This window comes from Sinohyriopsis cumingii, chromosome 15 (genome assembly GCF_028554795.1).
Source record: "Sinohyriopsis cumingii isolate HCF-2022 chromosome 15, ASM2855479v2, whole genome shotgun sequence".
Taxonomy (NCBI): Eukaryota; Metazoa; Mollusca; class Bivalvia; order Unionida; family Unionidae; genus Sinohyriopsis; species Sinohyriopsis cumingii.
In genome coordinates this window covers 130876407-130901777 of record NC_142975.1, presented here as the reverse complement: position 1 = coordinate 130901777, position 25371 = coordinate 130876407, and the positions used below count along the sequence as shown (strand labels likewise).

General features: G+C 34.1%; 1 protein-coding gene across 2 annotated transcripts; it reads left to right on the top strand.

The window, feature by feature from the left end:
- Nucleotides 1-1688: 1688 nt before the first annotated feature.
- Nucleotides 1689-19608, top strand: LOC149782783 (uncharacterized). 2 transcript variants are annotated; one of them, XM_089934287.1, is made up of 5 exons: nt 1689-1762; nt 15048-15114; nt 15446-15584; nt 17804-17896; nt 18749-19608. In XM_089934287.1, the coding sequence occupies exons 2-5, from the start codon at nt 15089-15091 to the stop codon at nt 18875-18877; spliced, it is 387 nt and encodes a 128-aa protein (XP_089790413.1). In that variant the 5' UTR covers nt 1689-1762; nt 15048-15088; the 3' UTR covers nt 18878-19608. The 2 variants fall into 2 exon arrangements, with proteins under 2 accessions (XP_089790413.1, XP_089790414.1); XM_089934288.1 differs by lacking the exon at nt 1689-1762 and adding an exon at nt 13870-13893.
- The last annotated feature ends 5763 nt before the right edge of the window (nt 19609-25371 follow it).

The following is a 25371-nucleotide window of genomic DNA, read 5'->3' as shown; positions in this document are numbered from 1 at the left end:
ATGTTTTCAATTTCTATAAATTTTGAACTACTCCACATTTACTACTTTAAACTTCAATCAACAATCGGATCCAATTAAGTCGATGGAAAGATTACATGAAATATAGACTAGAATAATTTTAAAGTAACTTGAAACTTATAACTAATTTCCTTGAGAACAAAATTGAAGATAAACTTGACAAAAACACTGAGGAAGGTAAAACGGAAAAATCACTCAATAAATTAACTTTAAATAGGAAAAAATATCATTACTATAAATAATTGTCAAACTAACAGCCAAATCCAGTTCCAGAATATTGTAAAATTTGATAGTAATTAATGGAAGTTGAAACAAACAAAGAACTTAGAACCACCATGAAACAATTAACGCAGGTACTACATTCGGTTACATAATGATTTTGAAGAAGACGCGTAAGATGTCTATAGTTTCACCAACAAGACATGGAATTGAGGATGCAATAATTTTGATAATTCCGATTGCACAAGGTCCGCTTAAAACTGAATGCATACGAAATCAAAAGGAGAGAAAATAAATACGGAGTAAAATGACACAAACCAGAATTGCGCAGAATAAAAAAATTGTCACTGCGATCTAAGGTTAATAGTATTTCACATTTAAAAAGAAACGATCCCACCTCCGGGTTAAATATAAATACAAACTAAAACCACTAAAAAAGGACAAAACATGGACAATTTCCCGATTTGGCATAACAAGATCGAACGCCTTTACAAGATTCATCCCACAGTAAACATGTTGTATCCATTAACAGCATCTGACGACATGCGTGAGTGCGCATCGTGCCTCTTCCACATCCCGGATCCTCAGAGGAAAATACTGATTGAAGTATTGGTGCTAAGTTTCCATGAATGAACAGTTTATTATTATTTGCTTTGTATTTTGTTTCTTTAATTTCTCTGTTTTTGAGAATGTTTTAGCTTCATCTTTTGTCTCATGGTATATACTGTCTTTTGCGTATGATGATTCATCTGCCTAGAGGTTTTGTTAATACTTTTACAATGGTTGCTACCTGGTGTTTGCATGGAATTATATAGACACGATTGTGCGATCTGCCGTTAAAATCTTTAGACACACGAGTGCAGACATACTAAATAAAATTAACCCAAAAGATATTCATTGCGTCCTGTACGAATAAAACTATGATAATATTACTATGCATAGTATGACAGACTTTGTGATAATCTTATTATTTTTACTATGACAAAATAGCTTTCATATTTAGTGCGCGTCAGCAACAGAAAGCTATATATCAACGTTAACACTATTCATTTCCTATTTCGTGCGCATCAGCAACATGAATTTATATATTAATGTTAACACTGTTCAGGTAAGGAATCGCGTTATTTATTCAATTCGCTCCCACCCATCTCTTTCTCCATGTGAGGCTTGGGTAATGCAACAAAACAATATTCTTTTTGCACCTCGAAGGGTGTGATCACCCTTTTCGAAAGAAAAAAAAAAACTAAAGGGTAGGCGGTTGCCTAACCAAGATCGTACGTTTTTTTCTGGATTATTTAGTTTTCTTCAGATCAAGGAGTACTTCACGTCAACATTTCAGGCATCAGAAATACTTTGTAGACCTTGGTCGAACTTGTTGAACAGTCGACGCTAAATAATTGTATATAACGAAACAGGAAGACAGTATTATGCATATAAAGTGTCGTCTAGTTCAAACTGTAAGGTGCAGTCATGCAGAACTAGGAAGTGCTCTACTCTGTTCAATCCAGGAAAACAAAACAGTCAGGTAAGTCCGCATTCTTTATCTTTATTAAAATATTTACTGACCTTGATATTCGTATACACCTAACACATCCAGATGGATATATGTATGTCCTTTGTACAATACATTTTGATCTTTGTGCAATGGTGAATTTGTGAATATATGTGTGAATATAATCTTGATCTAAATTCAAGTGAGCACTGAATGATGTCTGTAATGCTAATATGGCGGACAATAAAACGCTTGTAAATACACGTTGCTCATTTACTTCCCGGTGGCTGTTGTACACACCTTATTACTGGACTTTTGTCGTTTTGAGAATGGCCAGCATGTCATTGGTAGTGATTAAACCTCTGCAATGTTTAGACCAGCCTACCCAGCAGTACTAATGCATACGCATGATTATCAGTAGGGACAGTTATCACAATACTGTTCCATTGTAAGCAAAGTATTCCATTTAGATCAGAAATTAGCAGCGTATAGGCAACGAATGAGAAAGAAAAACGAAATCCCCAGCTACGTAGAAACTGTTTCAAATAACCCCAAAAGTTCTCTAACAACTCAGTCATCTTAAAGGAAAATTACCCCAAACTTAAACCAGTTCTTTTCGAGAACCTTATATAGTCATAATCAGGGATGGGTCTTGATCTCAAATCGATGTAAACATATATTTATAAGTTGAAAACAAGACAATAATCAGTTACACAGTAAAAATCTATCCTGAAACAGACAATGTAAACCACACACACACACACACACACACACACACACACACATATATATATATATATATATATATATATATATATATATATATATATATATATATATATATATATATATATATATATATATATATATATAAATATATATATATATATATATATAGACAATTATGCTAATGAGCAAAATTATATGCACACGTATTATTCGCCCATAGTTAAATGCGTTATCGTACCTCCCATTTAAAAGATGCTGAAACAAGCATCCGCTAAACCGGAATGCTAATGAATTTTATAAACGTAATTCTCTACTTTTCACAATTTTGTTTGTAAAAGTAGCACAACCCTACTTTTTTGTATCGGAAGAAGGAAATCTTGATTTTATTAACAATTCCGCAAGTGACTTAACGTAAAAAAAAAAACTGAATTTCAATGCGAGCCCTTAGGTGTTTCTCTGTTGCATTCTGTTAACAAATTGTTGTGTTATGTGACATCATGACTAGATATTTTCATTAGTTAGGATTGTCCGTTTTCGTCAAATCGTCAGCTACTGTTAGCTGGAAAGGAAGTGTTCATTACCTTATACGGTAAATGATATATGACGTAATTTTTTACTTCAACGAAACATCCATTTATGTTTCCACGGTAATGAAGTGGGACGCGGTAGCTCAGTTGCTAGAGAGTCTGAGTTGTATTTCCAGGATCAAGGATCTAGCCTGTCGCTGCCTCCGAGTGTCCCTGGGAAAGACATTTTGCCCACATTTCCTCGTTATGATAGATCCTAACACGTAGCGTTAAAACTAACAAACGAGCAATACATTGTGCGAATGGTCTAGATTTGTATCACTTTCTCTTATTTGTTAAAAAGGAAATGATTCCACGAAGATTTATTTACCTTTAGGTACTCTTCGTATGAAAGACAAATATATATTTTATTTAAATTGCTGTGAACATTTTCTTTTCTTTGCTGCAAAAACGGTATTTTTGTCCCATTTTATTGTTTTATTGGACTTTAAATATAGTGATTTAACATATTACCTTCAAAATCAACTTACTGTCAACCACACAAGCGAGGCTATTCTGAATATATTTTTAAGCTTAATATAGTAAGTAAATGTAGCCATAATTATGACCAAAACAAACCCCCCTCTGCTACTGCCCAATGGTCTGCATACAGACTTTAAGTTTGTGGTTTACAGTAAAAACGGGCCAAATCGCTCTAACGTTGGCAAAATATAGCCAAGTATAAAACAAATTAAATAGACGGCATTTTTTTCCTACCTTAATACAATATATATTTCATGGCGTGGTTAACAAAATTTGATATCTCAAGGAGTGGCAAAGCCAGGAGTTAAAATGAACTCTTTTGCTCCAAACAAAAATATATCGGTGACTGACTCTGGAAAAGAAAGTTTTCCTTTTTCTATATATCGAACTTGATCTGAAAACTTAGAAAATTAAAGTCGCTCGTCACCATAGAACCACCAATCACCCTTATCGTAACTTCGCCTCACTTTCAACCGTATCTAAATGCAGACCATTAAAATTTAAGCGATTTAAGTGAGCGGTAAGTACTTACTATATTGCTAGAAATGATATTTTTGACATTTTGTAAACTATTTTACCCTATCTGAGCAAAAAGCTGTTCCGTTTCGGCTAATGCATCACACTGGATGTTTAAAATCGATGGCACGATATTACATATGAATATTTTCGCTGATTCTGGTGCTGTTTCGACTAAATTTAGACAGCAAAAGTTAATTTCTGAGACTAGATGGTAGTGTAGTTTCCATTTATTTGTTCATAGTCACAACGTGCTCTGTGTTCTTTCTACAAGCATAACTTCGGTAGGCACATACAATCAAATGTCGTATGGAACGATGGGAAAGCTTGCATTTTCAAATGTAACATTAAGAAGATATATTTTTCACATGAGAGAAGATAGGAATGAAAAGAAAAGAATATATTGCCTATACTTTTCTTTATTTCACATTTGAAATATATAAATAAAGGAAAATGTTCATACCGACAAAAGAAAATTTTCGATCAATCAGTTCATAAGTTGACCTAATGAAACTTATGATGATGTATATGGTACGCTCGACGTTTCATGGAATGGTAAACGATTATACATTGACGCTGAGTGTAGTATTCTGAGCAATCGGAATACCTTAGGCCTTTTTCATCAAGTTGAGAAAGAAACCTCGCTACCATTGAAAATTTTATTGTGAACCACTTTCATTCGCAAGTAACAACATGGCGTCCCAAGGATGCAAAGTCACAATCGGAAAAATATCGGCCTTTGCTTCGTAACATATGTGGTAGACTCCGCCAGAGATGAATCACTAAATACATCAAATTGACTTATATTCCTGCAAAGATTTCCGAGATTATTTTATGACCTGACGGAAATGATCGAGCGAAACACAATAGGAAATTACAACTATCTTAAATTATTATACACCAACAACATTAATGAACCCAAATTATACAAAGAACACATGGCTAATGGAAACAATAATAACTTATCCGATATGTGCCTTTTCTTTCTCCCTTCCCCCTCTTTTTCCGCCCTCTTTGTGCAGACCTTTTTCCGTTACTATTTTAGCTTGCCAAACCTTTTCCATAACTGCGTCCGGTACAGTCATGCGCATTTGACGTAAGGCAACTCCAGTGACCCACACGTCTTTTATGAATAGAGAATTTGTCATAAGAGATGGCCGCATGTAGCATTAAACAGTTAAACTTGAAAAAATGTTGAACTTATGAAGAAATAAAAGGATGCTGATGGAAAATATGCCATTTTAATAGAATCGCTGAAGCAAAAGTCTATAGAATTTAGCATAACGAACAAGAAAATAAAATTCTATACAGGTCTTCCAAACTGTGACACCTTTCTCTGTTTATTTGAAGAAACGTGCACTCATGCCAAGAGACACAAAACAATATGAATGACCCACTTTTGTAAATGGCTTGTCTCCTGAACCACACACCAATATTTCTCTTAAACTTTTAATTACAATGTTGTCTTTTCTATCTCTGGTTTGATGGTTTTCATTGTATTTTCCATGGTAATTAAATATTTATGTTACCAAAACATTTTTTTGGTATACTTTTAACCTGGAAAGAACGTTTTTGCTATGAATTGTATTTTGGATGCCTAAAAAGTTATAAACTCTAAACATTATTCTCAAAGAAAACTAACACAGTTGTAACATATTGTATGTATTTGTTATTGAACATGCATTTCTGTGATTTTTATAAGACCGTGTGTGTTGAAACTAGTCATGTGCAGCTATTTTTACCCCTCCATTAGACGATAGTGTACTTGATTAACATTTGTTTTTGCTTGCATAAGTGTAAATAGTAACTACTGTCTTCAAATTTCATCAATTGATCGTCCAACTTTGTAAGTCGTATCTGATGCAATTTTTGCTCGTATCTACTTTTTTCTGTATTAGGAAGGTTACTGAAATATTCACTCATGACTGGCGATCAGACTATTTCTGTAAATGGTGTACAGATGTCAAACCTTTACGTCTTTGTAAGAAACTTCCTTCACGAACATACACACTGTCAATGACGACCGCTTAAAAGTTGCCCTACGTTGATTGCGCATGCGTTAAATATTGGCGTGGAAAACTCCAGATTTCGACTTCCGGAAAAAGGTCTATACATATAGAACAAACTCTCGCCGAAACAAGTAGCGAGCCAGCAAGTACAAGGCTCTCCCACGCCTACCTATCGCTGTAGGATAGAATTACAATCGAAAGCAGCGGCAAGCTAATTACTTCCATATGCATACATCACAGAAACACTGTTTAATCAGCAATATACTACCCCCCACTGTCGTGTGCAACCCTCATCTTTTCACCAAAACAACCTAATCTGTGCATATAGCCACTTAGTTAGCTGGTTGGAGTAATCAACAGATAACAAAACTGCATATAACTATGATAGTGTCTACCTTAATAGGAATGCAGGAAAACCCCAAATAAGTATAGCATAAAGCCACCCAATCTAACGTAATAGTAATACTATACAATAAACACGCACCAGCGTATTCTTCTTTTTCACCCTTACCATCTTCCCAGCAGAATTTCAATAATAATGAATGAGATGAACAAACATAAGTGGGGGGCTCCAATGCAAATAGCCGTCTTTAGGATGGGATATCTCAAGAGAATTGTATTGAGAGCCTTTCACAACTGTATTTATCAACTAATATGTGAAATACACTTAATTTAAAAATAATGTTTTTTTTCTTCTTTAGATCAATAATAAATCTTAATCTAAATATAACAAAAATCCAAACTATATAATTTTGAGTGAGAAAACTCTTCAACAAAATAAAAACAAACATCCGCCACGGTGCAAAACTTCAAATGAGTCTACCTAACCCTCTTAAACCGAGTTGGACAGAAATAAGCTAAGGCTTATGTGAACAACCAAACTGCAAACAAAAATAGACACGCCTGCACGAACGCAAGAAACAAAAAAACATGAGACACCTTATTCATCTCTATTTTTGGCATAATATCCTTTATATTCAAAATTATTATAGGAATAAATAAGAATTCAGACCAATATAAGATTTGACTAAGATAGCGCCAGTCCTAACATGAACTAATGCAAAAATACCAACAATATGCACGCACCTTGCAAACACAGGACAAACTGAATCTGTTAAAGTCACTTCGCGTAACAGCAAACAAGGGAATAAGGGCTGGAGACCGGCAATTGGACTGGATAGTCCAATACAATCCAAAGCCTAAAGCTAAGGGAGAAATAGAAACCAGGCCCAATGCCAACGCAGACATAGGGAAGGGATACGTTTTTCACAACGGCTTATGGGATAGCAACTCTAAAAATTTGGCGAGCGAAACAAAAAGCGACCATGCAAAATTCTTATTTCTTTATACATTTTATTATTTATTTTTCTTGTTTATCACTCACACACACCAACTTAACCCACACTTTATGGGTGGACAGGGAAACACATGCAAGAAAAACATATTTAGAAAAACAGGGTGTCGCTTCAAAGCTCTAACCAGCTCTATATGCTGAGAAGGGGCTGAGAGGTATCAAAAAAATGGAAACGATCGAGCGAAGTTCCTATCGGTACTCTGAAATTCCCAAGTGTGTTCCAATCAGTTTAATCTATGAGAATAGGTTGTTTTCAGGCCCGTCAGCAATAAGCTCGCAGTCGGGCATGGTGCGAGAAAATCCAATGTTTGAAAACGGTGAGATACTGGTCTATGATCGCATTTTCATCGTGTCTAATCTAAATCAGGAGGCAATGTAACTAATAAAGTATGTTTGTCTTAAGTACTCAGAATCATATTTCTAGCACTATTGGTTCACACATACTCAATAAAAAGAACGTTTAGATTGTCCATTTTCAAATTATTAAATATCAAAACTCAGTGGGATCAACAGTTTAGAGTGAACATCATCTTACGTTACAACGTTGCTTATTTGTCAATGATTTTCTTATCAAAATAAATTGTATGGACGGAATTATGTTATTATTATTTCTTGTCATCTTAACATTTATTGAATGGACCTAGCAATGCAGGGACTAGACCTGGATTAACCTTGGCTATAATATTCAAACCACGTGCCCTATTCTGATAACTTCACGGGTTGAAGACCCGGTTAAATGGTACCTTAGAAAATCCTGTCAGCAACACTGTTATGTGAATTCGTGCATTCGAAAAGAGTTTTGCAAATTTTGCCCAAATAAAAACACATAAGGCCTATTTATTTTTCTTTACTTTGTGCGCAAACCATTTCCAGCTAATTGGCAGCATTTCACATACGAACAATGAGGCCCAGTCCTACAATGTGCGAGACCCAGTGAAGCATGCGGGGCCCAAGACAGCTGTAAAGGTCTCGTATGCTATCTTAGGTTGGGGCGTGGTGCTCCCAGTATTATCTTTAATTATTACAGAAGACCCATTCTGGCTCGTTTTTGTTAGAAATTGAAGTAGTGATAGAGTTGCAAAGCTCCGAGCCCCCAGTCAGCGATGCCGACAGTTAAATTACTGAATACACAAAAGGTGGAATTCAAATAAACAATAAATGTAACGCCATTCAATAACATATAGTCCTTCCTCAAATGAAATTCAATATTCAAAACCCTATCACTCGTCTTTCACTCGACCAAGGGACGGCCTATTTAATCATCTGACTTAGTGTGATAGATTTTCCTCCTGTGCTGTGTTTCTACTCATCTGTAGTATTTCTTCAGTGGTACCCAGTACCCCTTCAGTCCAACAACCACGTACTTCATCCTTCCACTTCCTCCACTTCCGTCCTCTCTTTTTCTTGTCTACCAGAGACTCGGGACCAACTGTACCAGGGTATTTCCTCCGGTCCCTAAACGCTTCCTGCCCGGATACACACACAAGGACATTAGTATATTCCTCTAGCTATCTAGTCTCAAACTAAACAACAATCTACTATCAGATAAGCCACTACCTTCTTTGGTCACTCATTCGTGCACATCGAAATACCCATACTTTCTGGTATGGTATACACGGTATCAGCTGCTTATCATGGATATATCAATAGATTTTATCACATCAGTATATATAGATTCTCAATCTTATTATACAGAACAATATCAAATAATCAGACGCATTTCTGTACATTACACTTCCACAAAGTGTACACAGATATACACATATCCATGCGCTGATATATCCGTACATATTATACTCCTACAAAGTACACACAAATAGTAAAATACCCCTATTAACTAATGTTGCACACTGCAACCATTATACAAAGTTATAATTCAATTCAACATTTGCAAATCTAGAATAGCACATGAATAAATGCACGAGGTTACTACGAATTAACCAAAGCGAATTACAATATTAATTCTTTACATAAACATTGCTCATATCTCAAAATATGCATCTAGATCAAACACTACAAATGAATCAAACCTTACAAATGGTAATTCTACGTACTAAAGATTCTAGTAATGAAATATACATACTGCACATAATTAAAGTACAAGTACCTTGCCGTAATTGATTGCGACAATCGAGCAAATGAGTCACTGACCTGTCCGAAGCTCCTTTGTAATTCCCAGAATAACATTGTTTCCCGCCAATTTCGAATGACGTTGGAGTAGCTTATTACTTCCTTATGTAATTCCCGCAAGATGGTTTAGCGACTACTGACGTTTAGTTTCAAGTCACTAGATTTAAACGTGCGATTCCAATGGTGGCCACGCCTTGCTCAATTCCGAGTGGATGTCATTCACCCATGGTCTACATAATTAGAAGACATTGCCCCCTCGACGGCAGTCTGTCAAGGGTGGATTTACGACCAGCACTTTCCGACTCCGTTGAATTTAAATAAAGTACACGTATTGCCTGTTTTCATACCTATTGGATTACCTTTATTTGGTAAGTGAGCAGCAAATTCTAATAGAAACACGTCTGTGTATGAACACAGCAATCTGAGATCATCGCATGTTGAGAGACATGTATGCAATCTCGTGATTCCTCATTACACGTAATAAACGTACTGTTATCCAACATTCTATATATACACGATATGGTAATATTTATACAATTTGGTGAAGTGGACATCACCTTATTTTGACTCCTTAGGTATCGGACGTCTTATTCATCCATCCTTCCTATTTAATATTTTTTGTGTTTCTAATAAGGAATCAACCCAGTTACATGCCTAACTCATTTAGAAAGTCTATTACTGTACTTTGCTGTTCATAATAAAGGTATGTGCTGTTAATACGTTTAAACTGAAGATACCACCTCCATTCTTGTATTTTATAATTCTAATTCCTTTTGAACAATATATTTATATATTTAATGCTTGCAGGAAAGCGGCACTTCATATGTGTTTATAGAATCATAACAACTATGTACATGAACTTGATTTCCATCCCTATTTTTTGTGGAGAGTTTTTGATCCAAATGCTGTCTCAAAGACGAATATTGGGTGATTTATCTGTACCATTATTTTATGTGCTGTATGGATTTAACGTTCCATAAATCAAGTCAAGGTGAATACATTAAAACAAAAATCTGCCACAATCCCGTCTACAGTCCACACTGTTCTAAAATGCATTAAAGTTCCAGATAACTTGTTTTAAATACAGGAATTACTAATCGTAATCAAAACAGAGCTACTTTCTTGCACAGCGTTATATATTCTTCTTGGCCTAGTGGATATGACTGTTCTTTTCACTGTTAGAAATCCGAGAAAAAAAAAACACAACATTTAAAAAGCTGGCATTTAAAATCAGCATCTTTCTATTCCAGGATTGAAGGTGTGGCAGTTCATTTGATAGACTTGCTAAGTCTTAACCGAAGTATCCTGGGTTTAATACCCACACAGCCCAGCCCTGGGCTGATGCCTCCCTTTGACCCTGTAAATGGCCCTTGGCTGCCATTGGGTTAAAGTAATCCATAAATCCAATAGGAACAAAATGCTTGACAATTTGTAATGTTCAGGCAGTCAACAGTAATTGTAATTAGGCGGAGAATATTGTTTTGTTTCCTATTATTGCAATACTTTACGTATTTCACGTTTACAGTTTTCAAATGATACCTCACAGTCCATAGAAGGCGCAACTAATTACATTTGATATCAGCTAGTACTACAGTAGTCGTATTCTTATCATCAAATGAGAAGTGTAAGTATTCTATGCTATTAAAATAAGTACCAGAAAAGAATGAAAGACAACAAGCTTTGTAAAAGTTAACAAATAATTTTATTTCCTTGAATACAAAGTGAAAATGAGAAAATGTAACGGTATTGCGAATTAAATCCTAAAATAATCAAAGAATTACAAACACAAGTCCTAATAATATAAAGACCTGACTAAAACTCAGTACAAGTCCCGAAGAGATTTAAAACTGAAGGCGATGACGTGTCTGTTATAGCTTATGGAGTGATGATGTGTTAAATCTTTTGTTGAATCACAGTACTATAATTCCAGGTTTGAATTCAGTATAAATTCTAGTGAATGTCTTTATCCAAGAATTTTATCAGAGCACATTCGTTTTCCAGAGAAAATAATTACTTGAATTCAATAGTTTGAAGAAAATAAAATTCAGCCCAAACTGGACTCAACATAATACAATTTAAAAGTGCTAGATGTTAAAGCACGAATGATCATATCCTCACAATCATAATATTATATGGTCCACTGCTTGACCTCAGGTCACAATTAGCGTTTTCTATATAAAAAATTACCTGACGGAAAATAACCATCTAGAATGATCTAATGGGTCTTGTTTATTCGCAACACCATAACCTGTAAAACTCACTTAGTAAACTCTAAAACCCTGACCCAAATCAACATATTTACTCCTTCTTGTTTAACTGAATAAAAGTCCTGATATTAAGTTCATACACATAGAGAATAATGAAGCAATTATTAGTTGTTTGCATAAAATGAAAAAAAGGGGAAAAAAAGAAAAAGCAAGTCAATCAGGTCAAGCAGAAATTAACTCAGTTTTGGACAAGGTCAAATCCAGCATACAGTGTTACATTACAATAGCATGACATGAAATAAAATTATTTTAAACTAACAAACAAACAATTAAATTATATATATATATATATATATATATATATATATATATATACATATTACAAGAAGTCCCTCTATAAAACTACAATAATCTTACTGAATCTTCTTTAATTACCAAATTAGACAACAAACAATATTTCTTACCTCAATAAATAGTTATTACCCAGTACGATATTAATTGCACAGCCATGTTGTGGCATATGTTTGGGGATTAAATAGCAAAGCTGTATTTTAGGTGCACCATACCATCTCTACATATTCTAAAATTAGTGAAGCATCGTGCTCTTTGCATAATTACATCAACAGTGGAACAAGTGAAATTAAGACGATAGATTTCCAAACATTATATGAAAATGTTGACCACAAGTACAACTGTATTCTAAAGCGCACACACTCTTAATAAACAAAAGCAAAGATGAGTAGATCATCTTCGAGTGTATTAAATGACAGTGTATACATTTTTTATTTCGTCTGATAGGGGAGCATCTGAAGTTTTTGGCCACATCAAGACCCTTTTCAAAAAGAATAAACGAATAATGCTTTATATGACTAATGAAAAAGAAGTTGTTTCATTCCAAAATCTTTCTAAAAACGTTGGTATCGTGGAGAGATGTTTGGAACACATTCCATTCTGTTCCGATACTAAAGAAATAGAGCGTACTTAATGCCTTATCCCTCATGCTCTTGCAAAAGCAAGACACAATTTATATACATAGAGCAATATAAAAAAGAATAGCTATGATTCATCAACTATGTACCTAACCATTACATGTACCGCTTTGATATTAAGATCTCTTCCAGAGGGATATACATTCATCCTATTGGTCCAAACCAGACATAAATTGAATATTTAGACACTTTGAGTTGATTTCAAGACCTAGCCTGGTTATGGTAACTAAACATATCTTTGAATATACTTTACAATTTATATTGTTACATTTTTTTTCGTAAACCTTGTAAGCAAGAATTGAAAAATCAACCAAGGCTGACAAATGAAAGTTGATGTAACATACGGAAATAACCCTATTATAATTTCATGTCATTTTAGCATATGTTCATATTTTACACATTTTTTTTTTGTTTTTTTTTAACAGGAGGGCTTTAATGTCTTTCGGAAAACCATTGTAAACAAGATTAAGCTAAAATAACTTAAGATAGGCTAGTAGCCAACTTTGTAAAATATTGTTGACCTGAGTAGATGTACAAGTAATGTGTTCGATTTTTAAAAACATATTTTTGAATGTTTCGAATAAACATTGTTTACCTTTATATTGCGGGTAAATTGTTGAAAACTATTAAGCCATACCAGGCTGTATCAGACATTTAGATACACCGAGTAGGTCCTAAGACCATTTCAGGATCTAATGAATCCGAACTTGTGTTTGAATATTTTAGAGATTTTAACTTTTTTTAACTGAAACGTTTGCTCGAAAGAAAATCCTTGTTAGCATGGTTAGCCAAAATCACTTTCGATAGGCAAATTACATTTAGTACTCATGTTTACAAGAATATGGATATCACCAGAACATATTTTCAGACGATCACATTAATTTGTCTACTTTTTTTAATACTTATTATGTAACAATTAGGTTTTAGCTTCATATTAATTTTAAGTTTAATTGAGAAAAGCTACTTGAAGCATTTCAATGAATTTGGGATGCATTCTTATTAGATTTTACGTCATTATAGCAGCTGATGAAATTGTTTCCATTTGTTTTGTTGTTTTGTCCTGACAGATTTGGGACTGCAGACATGGGCTACGATCACAGGGAATACAACTGCACAACCACTCGAGTCTGTGACTGTTTCCTTAATGGAAGCTTGCAGGGACTTCTCATGCCCTGTTGACTGTAATGTTCAAATAGTGTGCAGTAATATCGTAACGTGCTTCCCCTTCACAAAGTACACATGTGTATCATCACTGGGGTCTACTTTTCAGTTATGTGATATTTTGTCTATAGATGCGTCGAATTGCTTTTATTCGTAACTCCCATTGAAATCCGAGTCCTACTTACAGCTTGTGACATCTGTACAGAAAACATAATCAACTGGACGTTTTTTAAACTTTCTTCTCATACTAAGGGATTATATCTAAAGCTGCCACTGTTAGTTCAGTTTTGCAGTCTTTTTTCTCTGAGGACATGAAATAAAATGGTCAAGCGCCATTTTGCAATCTACATTACTTTATTTCATTCAAGTTACTTTTAATACATTGCATTGTTCAAACTCGAGCTTTAGACCATTGAAGTTTGAATATTGATGAAACTTGGAGAGAAGATGCACCATGTCTAGAAAAAGACATTGTGAAATACTGTCTACCATATTGTGCTTATATCCAATGTTTGTTTTCATATCTTCGGCAATATTTTGAGCACATTTATATTGATACTTGATGTATGAAGTATCAAGGGGCTAAACAAACAAATGTAAAATCTGTTTCAGTTTCTTGTGTAATGGATTTGAGGGAGGTTAGAGCGGCCTTCAGACATTGTAATATTAAATCATATGTTTTGGATCCATATTAAGAGGTAAAAACCAGCAACAAAAACCTAAAACTACTACAGCAACAAAAAAGAAACAACAACTGGAAAATAAAAACAAACAAACGATCAAAACATTAAATAGATTACAGCAAGTGTATTCCTGCTTATAAATAAATGTACAAATCTTTGCATGCTATTGCAACGTTGTAACATTGGTATTGTGAGTACTGTATTAAAATCCAGTGGAACGTGTACACCAAACCAATACGAAGTCCCAGGTTCTTGTAGGTAACTTGGTGCTAGTTCAGTTTTCTTTTTTTTTATCTCACTTTACGTATTCCCCTGTAATCTCTTGATATATATATATATATATATATATATATATATATATATATATATATATATATATATATATATATATATATATGATGAAATTGTACTAAACCAGGATTAACGTACCCAAGAAACGAGTACGTAAAGATTGTGTGGCTTTCATATTTAATGCATATATTCAATTTCAGATTTATGCTAGACTTCTACTCAAGCCATTAGCTTTAGATTCATGGCGGATTCTTTGACGTTGTTTATGTAAGTAAACAAATGATAAACGTCAGTAAGAATTATAAATGAAATGAGCTTTAAGAATTTTGTCGAAGGCTGCCATACACATATACAACCGATCCATCCAACTTTCCATGCTACATACAAAATGACATGCGCATTTAAATATGTATAGAATGTTTCATTGATATATTTACGTAAATTATGTAAGGACTAATTTACTTACTGATAAATTTTCTTGAATTTATTCTCTTTTGTATTAGTTGATTCAAGAGTACGCGTCTTAAGCAGAGAGATATGTATTCCTTCAAATCTGTATATCAAGTAATTTGACAATATTTTTTGTTGTACATACCAGCGTCGTGCCACTTGTTTTACTTAAGATCGGCATCTGGATTTGTTGCTGTCTCGCACGAAGTAAACGCCAGTCCCAACAAGGTGTGGTAATAATTCAACCCCACTCAGCTGTAATACAAACAAGTGTCATGAGACAAGGGGTAAGTTTGTTCCCCCCCCCCTTCTCTCTCTCTCTCTCTCTCTCTCTCTCTCTCTCTCTCTCCGCCAGTCCCATCTGGATCGACAAGTGATTGTATGTCGACCCACCATATATGTAATACAATCAACTGTCAGAAGACAATTAGGAAAATAACTCACATTAACCTGCTGATTTCGATAGAATTTGCTGCTTTTCAAGCCACATTTGCTTTTACTGAGGTAGCGTAAGACTTTGTTCATAAGTATCTATTGATGCTGCTACTGGAAATACTCCATTATCTGTGCTTCCATCTTTATATTCTTTCTTCAATCTATTTTTTGTATATATTTTGTTTTGCTCCTGCAACTACCAGCATCAACACAGCAACCACACCAACGACAACTACTAATATTACTACAATGAAACAATCAAACCTTTAATGCCAACACCACCACCACAACAACCTGTACTACAAGTACTGCCACTGTTATTACTATTAACTAGCTGATATGTATGTGCTCATTGGGTTACTGATACAATCGGTATTGTTCAAATGACATTGCCACATACCATTCTACTGAGACTTTATATTTTATTAAGTAATGACAAACGTCACAACATTATGATTAACAAGAACAACAACTACTATTATTTCTTGTTACTGCTATTAATTCTACCATCATGACGACGAGCAATTTCCACAGTCAGTTGAAATTTCTGCCGTTACTGCTGCTTTTACATTCTCCACGCGCAACTTCTTTTACTTTTATATTTATCACTTGTTACCTTATAAGTGATTAAAACAAGTCCTTCGTGCCTTTTTGAAGAAGTTCGAGTTAGCATAACCTTCACGTTCTCTGAAGAAAAACAAGCTCCAGTGTCATATTTGTTTATGTACCCATTTTTGTCGTTACACCATTTATTTCTTTGCCATAATATATGAAATGATTAACGCCATATCTATAACTTATAATTAATTACAATTTATTTGACCATCATATACTGCGTTATGATAATTGCAATTAGGTATAAATATTGTGTTAAGTACCACAAGAATGTGTTTGTTTTCTTTTTCAGTGTGCAAAACATTTGCACCCGGTTTTGAACTGAGCCCCTTAAACGTGTAACTGTAAAGTGAAAGCTACTCACCTGTAACATCAGTAACCACTATGGTTTTGGTACATTATTGCGTGAATACATCTATGCTTTTTCTATCCTGCGCATGTATATGGGTCATCTCAAAATAAATTAAAAAATTTATGACATTTGCCTTTTTTAAAAGAACTAACACCAGATTGATTGGTTATTCTTTTCGCAATTATAATTAATTACAATATATATTTTCTTTTGTGCACAGCGCCAAAGTAAAGCTACCCAATATTACAGTTGGGGGAGTTGGGTGGCAGTCTCCAAATCAGCTGTAATGGGATTGAAGACACTGTTGTGTAAATTACATCACTAACAAACAGAACATTTGACTTGACATATATCTAACTAGTTACGGCCAATAATATTGACTTGCAAAATTAAGCACTTACCTGTCAAAAACTAGAATCTGAGAAACAGAAGTGAATACAGAACAACAATAAAAAAGACCTAACAAAAGACCTAAAAAAAAAACAAAAAAGAAAAACAACAAAAAAACCAAAAAAAACCAAAACAACAACAACAAAATAAACCCTGAAACGCCATGCGTTTGTATTGCAACACCAGGACGAAGCTTTCAAAAATGTTTAAAACTAATATTTTGGCTGATGAGGTGACTTTGCTTCTTGTCAACACCGACAGTTTATTTGACTGAATAAGACACTCCTCATGAAAACGTGGATTTTTGGGGGGTTTATTTTGAGATAGCAAGAAGTACAGCTTTTCGTTTTCAAACTTTATGCGAAGTACCCTTTATCGGTAAGAGCGATCAATGTAGCATTTGCCAGACTCTCGTAGGGCCGATATCTCACTGAGATATGAACGCCTCTGATTGAACGAGTTTATATTATTTTCGATGTGTCTTTGGAGGTATAGTTCGATATTTATTCCGATGTGTTTGGAAACGGGTATTTGCATACTTTATATTTATTTTTCCCACTATACACTTCTCTCTGAATATGCATGATTTATATTCGTGTTTAATGTGGAATGTGTATTAAAGGACGATTTGAATAGTTTCAGGATTTGAAAATGAATTATATATGTTGATATTTAATGTAACGTGTGCGTAAAGGACAATTTTAATGGTTTCAGGATCGTAGCGGCTTAATTGTCAATGAGTTTCCAACCCCGATGACTTCTCCACAGTACGGTCCTCAGGCAGACGGAAACGCACCTCAGTACATGGTACCACATCCACCTACCGGTGTTCTGTTATATTGCTATGTTTTGTTTTCTTTGAAGACGATATGCAATCTTCTTTCAAGATGAAGGGTGACATAACTGACATAAGAATGTCCCACGTTTATTGCAAAGTATACATCAAAATGACAAAATAGATTTATGGAATCTTGTATTAAGTTTAAAAATCGAAGCAATTCTCACTATGATTTTAACATCAACAACCACGGTATTACTCATTCAAATGCTTTATTTTGGAATATTATATATTTAGTTAAGATTTCTCCCTTCAGAGACAACATGGAGTTCTTCAAAATTTAACGGGGACGTCCATGCTTTGAGATCGAATTTTCCAGTTTATGATCATGGAAAATTTATAGCAAAACAAAATGTATATTTTAAATGTCAAAGGATATATGTCATTATTTTAGTATATTTGAAACCATAAAATGTCATTGACATAGCACATTTCTTTGTGATATTGTAGCAATTTTATTTTCATGGTGTATGAATTAATCCATACAGAAAATATTCACACGTTTACTTTAGACTTTAAAAAACTCCACACATTCAAAAAGATGTTATCAGCAAACTGAGCAAAGTAGTCTAAAATTTACGAGATTCTACAAACAAGTAAATGGTGGAGTCTAATCCTATCTTGTAAATTGGTCCATCAATGCCTGTGCACATAGGCATGCAAAGCTTATGAGCATTGGCGTGCTAAAGTCTGTGTGTCGTCAATCAGTTAGGATGTATTGTTGAACATATGTAAACTGGTTCACTTTTAAAAACCAGACTGAGATAATAAAACTGTAGTTCAAAACACCATGCATCAACTGTTTGATTGTTTAATTACAGTACTGCACTGGAATGACTCAAGCTAAACACCCCACCACGAACCGTGTTCAACAGGACTCGTTACAGCCTCAGTTTCCAATACAGGCACCACCCACTTACGAAGAAGCATTGAAATCTGGACCTGTGTAAACCAACAGCTTAACATTGGTTGTGCTACGTTGTGCTAATGGTCTCTTTTTAGTAGCAGGGCACCAACCGTTTCTTGGAGTGAATGATATTACAATAATTTTAAGTTTGTGGGAGCATGCACGAAAGAAAGGCTCATATATTAGACAATAAGAAAAGTTGCGCAAATATATCGTGAAGAATTCTGAGCTTTCGTAACTCAAAATTATCGTTTGGATGTTGCTCAAAATTGTAAAGTCACTAATTTTTAACAATGTCTGCAAAATTGTGTGTGCGTTTAGTGATTTTCTTTCTCAATGAAAATAAGTGTAATAGGAATTTAGAACGTTAGAACGAACAGTGTAACCGTTATTGAAATAGAATAGAAAATTTAGACTAGTCGCCCTAAACGAATATTCTTAACTTTGTTAAAGAATGTGAAAAAAATTATGAAGCCCCTAAATAACTGTATTAATTGCTAAAATTAAAAGCCGTTGAAAGCCGGTGTATTTTTGTTAGTAGGTGTAACTAATTTGATGCTTGTCATGAGGCTGAGAATGGTATGTTTCATTTTCACGATTCACTATAAAATGGTTTTTAACAAGAATTTGCATGCATTTTGAAGATTCTTTGTAGACATTTAAATTATGTCAGTTGCTTCTTCGTTGTTATTAATACATTTGACTCTAATCAATGGTTTTTTTTAATCCATTTTGTACATCCTTCAATAAACATATTTTAAAAATCTCCATAAAGATATTGTTTTATCATGAATGAAGCAAAATCGCCTTGTTAAGTAGGCTACATTATGGTATTGAGCTTGTTGGATTTAATCTTTGGCAAACATTTCATAGCTAAAAATTTATAATATGTTGGATGTGAACTCCCATTATCCACGTCTGTTTCTTTCTTTCTGGGAAATAATACAACACTTGAGCTCCGTATATTGTTGAATCACCATGTTTTCAACTAAATTAATAGTAAGATGATTGTTGGAAACCAGCCATCCACGTTCGGTTCTTGAAGCTTTACAGGCAGTAACGTTTATATCCTGTCAGCTAATTTGACGTGCGAAAATGTACACCAACACACATTTATAATCTGCCAGGAAATTTCAGCAATTGAATATCACACCATTCTACATTCACCTAATAATTCCCACCCATGCACCCACCTGCAGCTACTGGAGAACCACGTTACAATCATCTCCCCAAGGGAGCGAATGAAAACACGCCTGTTATGTCGCAAAAGGCGACAAATAAATACAGTAGCTGCAGCATGGCAGTAGTTAGCTATACGCACTCGCGACTGAACACTTTGGTTTTGAATCCCACAGCTATACTCTAATTTTCAGGGCACTACATAACATAGGTTTTGCAGTTGTGTAAGCAGCAAACCAAGGAAATCTTGCTTGAAAAGCAGGTTTACCTTTGAAAATAAAAAATATGTCAAGAAAAGGTGACAATATAATATAATAAATAGAAGAGATGGGAAAGCCTGGAGCAAAGCAACAATAATATCAGCGATTGCACATAATATACATATTGTTTGGCAACGATTGCAACATAAAGGTATGCTCAAAAATTGAAAATGACAATCCCTAGAGCATAAATACAAAATAAACACGAAATGGAATAAATGAAAGAAATGTAAAGAAGCTGAGGTTGAATTAACCAAATGATCGAAAGAGCAAAAGAAGAAACTAAAACCAGAAAGGTAAATGTATTTTACTTTATCATGTAGTTAAAATTATGAAACTTTGTGAAATCTTAGCTGTGTACCTTATATTTTTCGCATAGATTGGTTTAATGCTACATATACAACAGACAGTGCAAAAATATGAGATGCAAACATATGACACTGAAAACAACTATTTCAAATTCTAGCAGATAAACATTGTATATAACAACCCTTTAAGATATGACAGTGATCAGTCTCTGAAATAGGTATATCGTTCAGGGTGAAATGATGCGAAAAAATATTTTTGTTGGGAGAGGAAGGCATTTAACAGATTATAGTGTACCAGGCTTAGTAAAATCAGAGCAAATCCTTCCTATTTACTTTCAAAATATAAACGGTCCATCAATATGTTGGAGAGCATACACATTCTTATGTGATAATGAATTACAAGTGATATTACAACTGTGGAGTAGATATTGTCGAATACTGGAGAAGACTGGTCTGACAAAATAGATTCATTAATAACAATTTGTAAAATTAGTAACTATTTTTCTTACTGGTCATACAACTTTTAGACGTGCAGAAAGTCAACATGTTTTTCACTGTGAATAATCACGGCCGTATCTTTTATTTATCTTATCAACACGTTTGAAAAATGTAACACTTGTTAATTGTCCTGTATTTTTCATTGTGGTATCTGTCTTATGCATTCATCCATGCGTTAATTCCAGTGTTCTGTTTTGTTTCTTCAATATTTAAAATTGTCTTCACTTTGTTCCCTCCAAAAATTTGAATTCTCCTTCATGTAGGATTAAAGTCAACCATATGCCTTTATTAATCTCTTTTATGGGATTTTGTATTTTGTGCGTGCAGCATTTTACTATTAATAATACAATTTATATTTTCTATTTCATTTTCGATGTCTCATCAACTATACATTGTCTACCTTACTTTCAATTTAAGAACATGGTCCAATTGTGGCAACACAAAATTATTTGAACAATAATGCAGAATATTTTGTTAGTATCCCTTAAATCATGCTCGATTTCAACTCATAACTTACCTGGGAAAAATTAAAGATAATATTGAGAAAAACAGACAAAAATAAATGTGTAAAACTACACAAGAAGGTAACATAAGCGATTAAAGAGAATATTATAATATTTATAAGTTCCAAAAATTTGTGCATGAAAACAAATTTCCAATAGTCTTTACAGCAACTTTTAAAAGCACAGCGAACAACCTGCCATGTAGAGATTGCTGATCGGATGAGATTCGTTTCATCTGCATCCTTTCTGAATCGTGTAGATACATAAATCGATGTATGGCAGTCTGAAATCATGCCTTAAAACTCCTATTATTTGGTTGAGTACACACTTACATTTTGTTTTCCTGATTCACTATTGATCTTATTCATGATCTATAAGTAAAATGTCCTCTTGGTAACGTTTATAAACAAATTCATACAGGGTATATTAACTACTTGGGATGTCGTTATTGTTGTGCTTTGTGCCGTAAGAGTGATTTAGTGCTGAAAGGAATATACATTTTAGATTGGTGTTGTGAAAATTACGGTTTACAGATGAATCGAAATGAAACAAACGTATTGTGTTCAATTATGGTTCAATGGATATATATATATATATATATATATATATATATATATATATATATATATATATATATATATATATATATATATATATATATCTGTGTGTGTGCTATTTTGTGGCCATTTGACTGAATGTTTCTCATTGTAAAAATATATGAATTTATTTTTTGTAAAGATCATAGACTCTACCCATGGCTAGAAATCTACAGAAGGAACGTTTATTTATCTGATAAGTCTGGCTACTTCTTCCCTATTTTAAACTCTCTGATAGCGTGTTTGCAGTGATAGTGTGATATGTTTTTGACGTATGTTGCCACGAAGAGTCAGTTTTCAGAAGTAATAGAAAAAGGACAACACAGGTTGTGTAAACAGACCTTAGCAGTCATCCAGTACAAATAATTCATGTGCAGCTGGAGATTGTATCAGGTACCAGATGTGTTTTATCACGTACCCAATATGTTTGTATCAGGTACCCTATATGTTTTATCAGGTACCCAATATGTTTGTATCAGGTACCCAATATGTTTTATCAAGTACCCGATATGACTTTTCAGGCACCCAATATGTTTCTATCAGGTACCCAACATGTTTTAGCAGGTACCCGATATGTTTTATCAGGTACCCAATATGTTTGTATCACGTACGCGATATGTTTTATCAGAAACCCGATAGGTTTTATCAGGTACCCAATATGTTTGTATCACGTACCCAGTATGTTTGTATCAGGCACCCGACATGTTTTGGCCAGTCTACACTATGTATGAAATTTTGACTACGTTTAATTCACTCAGATCAAGGCTAGGAGTACCTTTTTACATTCACGTGAAACGAACTAAGCTAGTGAAAGCAGCACTGTGTATGTGTGTCCTTTTGCTGCACAATACAATTTTTTTCCGTAACTGAAACACAGGGATATCTAAACCTAAATTAATGTGCAAATTCTGAAACACTTGACGTAAAAGATGAGAACATGGTCTAATTTTGTTAATAACATTTTAATTAGACATGGATTTGGTATGGTCTATTTACATCCAGAAGTAGCTGATGATTCAAACTGTACAAAACAGATTAAAGTGCATAACTTTTCAAGTTGTCATGCTAATGTTAAATCCACGGTGTTGATGTTGTCAACGGCAGCGACGTTGGCATTACCGTTAGCAAATGCTATACAGCATATTCTTCACAGCTCTCAGAATATACCGCTAACATATTAATATTTTGACCCGTGCGTCAAGAAAACCTAAGTCTATTTACTCCGTGCATTGGTACACGAGCATATTTACTGGATCACGCCTACCTTCTCTAAGAACAGGTTGGAATTCATTCAAACTCGAGGGGTAATTAAGTAAGCAATGAATGGCGTCTCAGATGCGCTTCATTGTAATGTTATCTTATAATGTGACGTATGCCGCGTGCTACTATGGAACTAATGCATGGTTAATTGATATTGTTTTCTTCAGAAAAGTAACGAATGATGAACTCTGCTGATTAAACAACTATTTGGTTTGATTGTTCATGCCCACGTCAATGACATACAAATTTTCCTGTCGACATAATGCTGTAAGGTATTTGTTCTAGTTTATTCTCAAATCGTATGAGATGTTCACAAAAGAAACGCGATATATTCCAGTAGATTAGACCCTATTCTGTGAAGCTACATTTTCAACCTGTAGGCCAAGTTTCACAATGTTCGTTTTCCCCATACTTACGACGATGACTAAGATTACCTTGAACCTTTAAAAGGGTTTTAATTTTCGTCACAGTTTACAGAAAGGAACTCATTTGTAGCTGCAAATAATTCTATTTTTAGATTAAATCAAATTGATCATGGAAAGATTACAGCCTCTACATCAGCCTAATATGTAGGTACTGTTTTATAACACTACTACAGCCTTTACATCGCCCTAATATGTATGTACTGTTTTATAACACGATTACAGCCTCTACATCGCCCTAATTTGTATGTACTGTTTTATAACACGACTACAGCCTCTACATTGCTCTAATATATAGGTACTGTTTTATAACACGCCTACAGCCTCTACATCACCCTAATATGTAGGTACTGTTTTATAACACGACCATAGTCTCTACATCGACCTAATATGTAGGTACTGTTGTATAACACGACTACAGCCTCTACATCACCCTAATATGAAGGTACTGTGTTACAACACGATATAACACCCTAATATGTAGGTACTGTTTTCTAACATCACCCTAATATGTAGGCACTGTTTTATAACATCACCCAAAGATATAGGTACTGTTTTATAACATGATATCTTGATTATGGAAAGATTACAGCCTCTGCATCACCCTAATATGTAGGAACGGTTTTATAACACGATATAACAACCTAATATATATGTACTGTTTTATAACATCACCATTTATATAGGTACTGTTTTATAACATCATCCTAATATGTAGGTACTGTTTTATAAAACGATATATTGATTAAGCAACAGCCTATACATTGCTCTAATATATAGGTACTGTTTTATAACACACCTACAGCCTCTACATCACCCTAATATGTAGGCACTGTTTTTTTTAACACGATATAACACCCAAATATGTAGGTACTGTTTTATAACATCGCCCTAATATGGAGGTACTGTTTTATAACATCACCCTAATATGTATATACTGTTTTATAACATCACTCTAAGATGTAGGTACTGTTTTAAAACACAGTATCTTGATTATGGATAGACTACAGTCTCCACATCGCCCCAAATATGTAGGTACTGTTTTATAACAGGATATCTTGATTATGGAAAGACTACAGCCTCTACATTGCCCTAATATGTAGGTACTGTTTTATAACAGGATATATTGATTAAGCGACAGTTCACACCACCTCCTGTGTTTTAATTCTTTAGGAAACTCAAAATTCGTCAGATGAAAGAATTGTTCCGATATAATTTTTTATCTGGTGTCTGATAAAACTTTTAAATCAAATTAGAATAGGGGAGGCATTACATACAAAAAGGAAGATCTAATTTCTCGCAAAACAAGGCAACCGATCGTTGAGTTGGTGTTCTTTACTTTATTCCAATCATGATTAAAAAAGAGAATATTTACCAGCAACTGACTGTATTTTGCCGATTTTTGGAATGTCAAATTTCAGTTAATTATATTCTGGCACATATGAAGTACTCAATTTCTGACTAGGCGTTATTAATAACACTGTTAAGAGCAAAAGGTCTGATCTGGATTA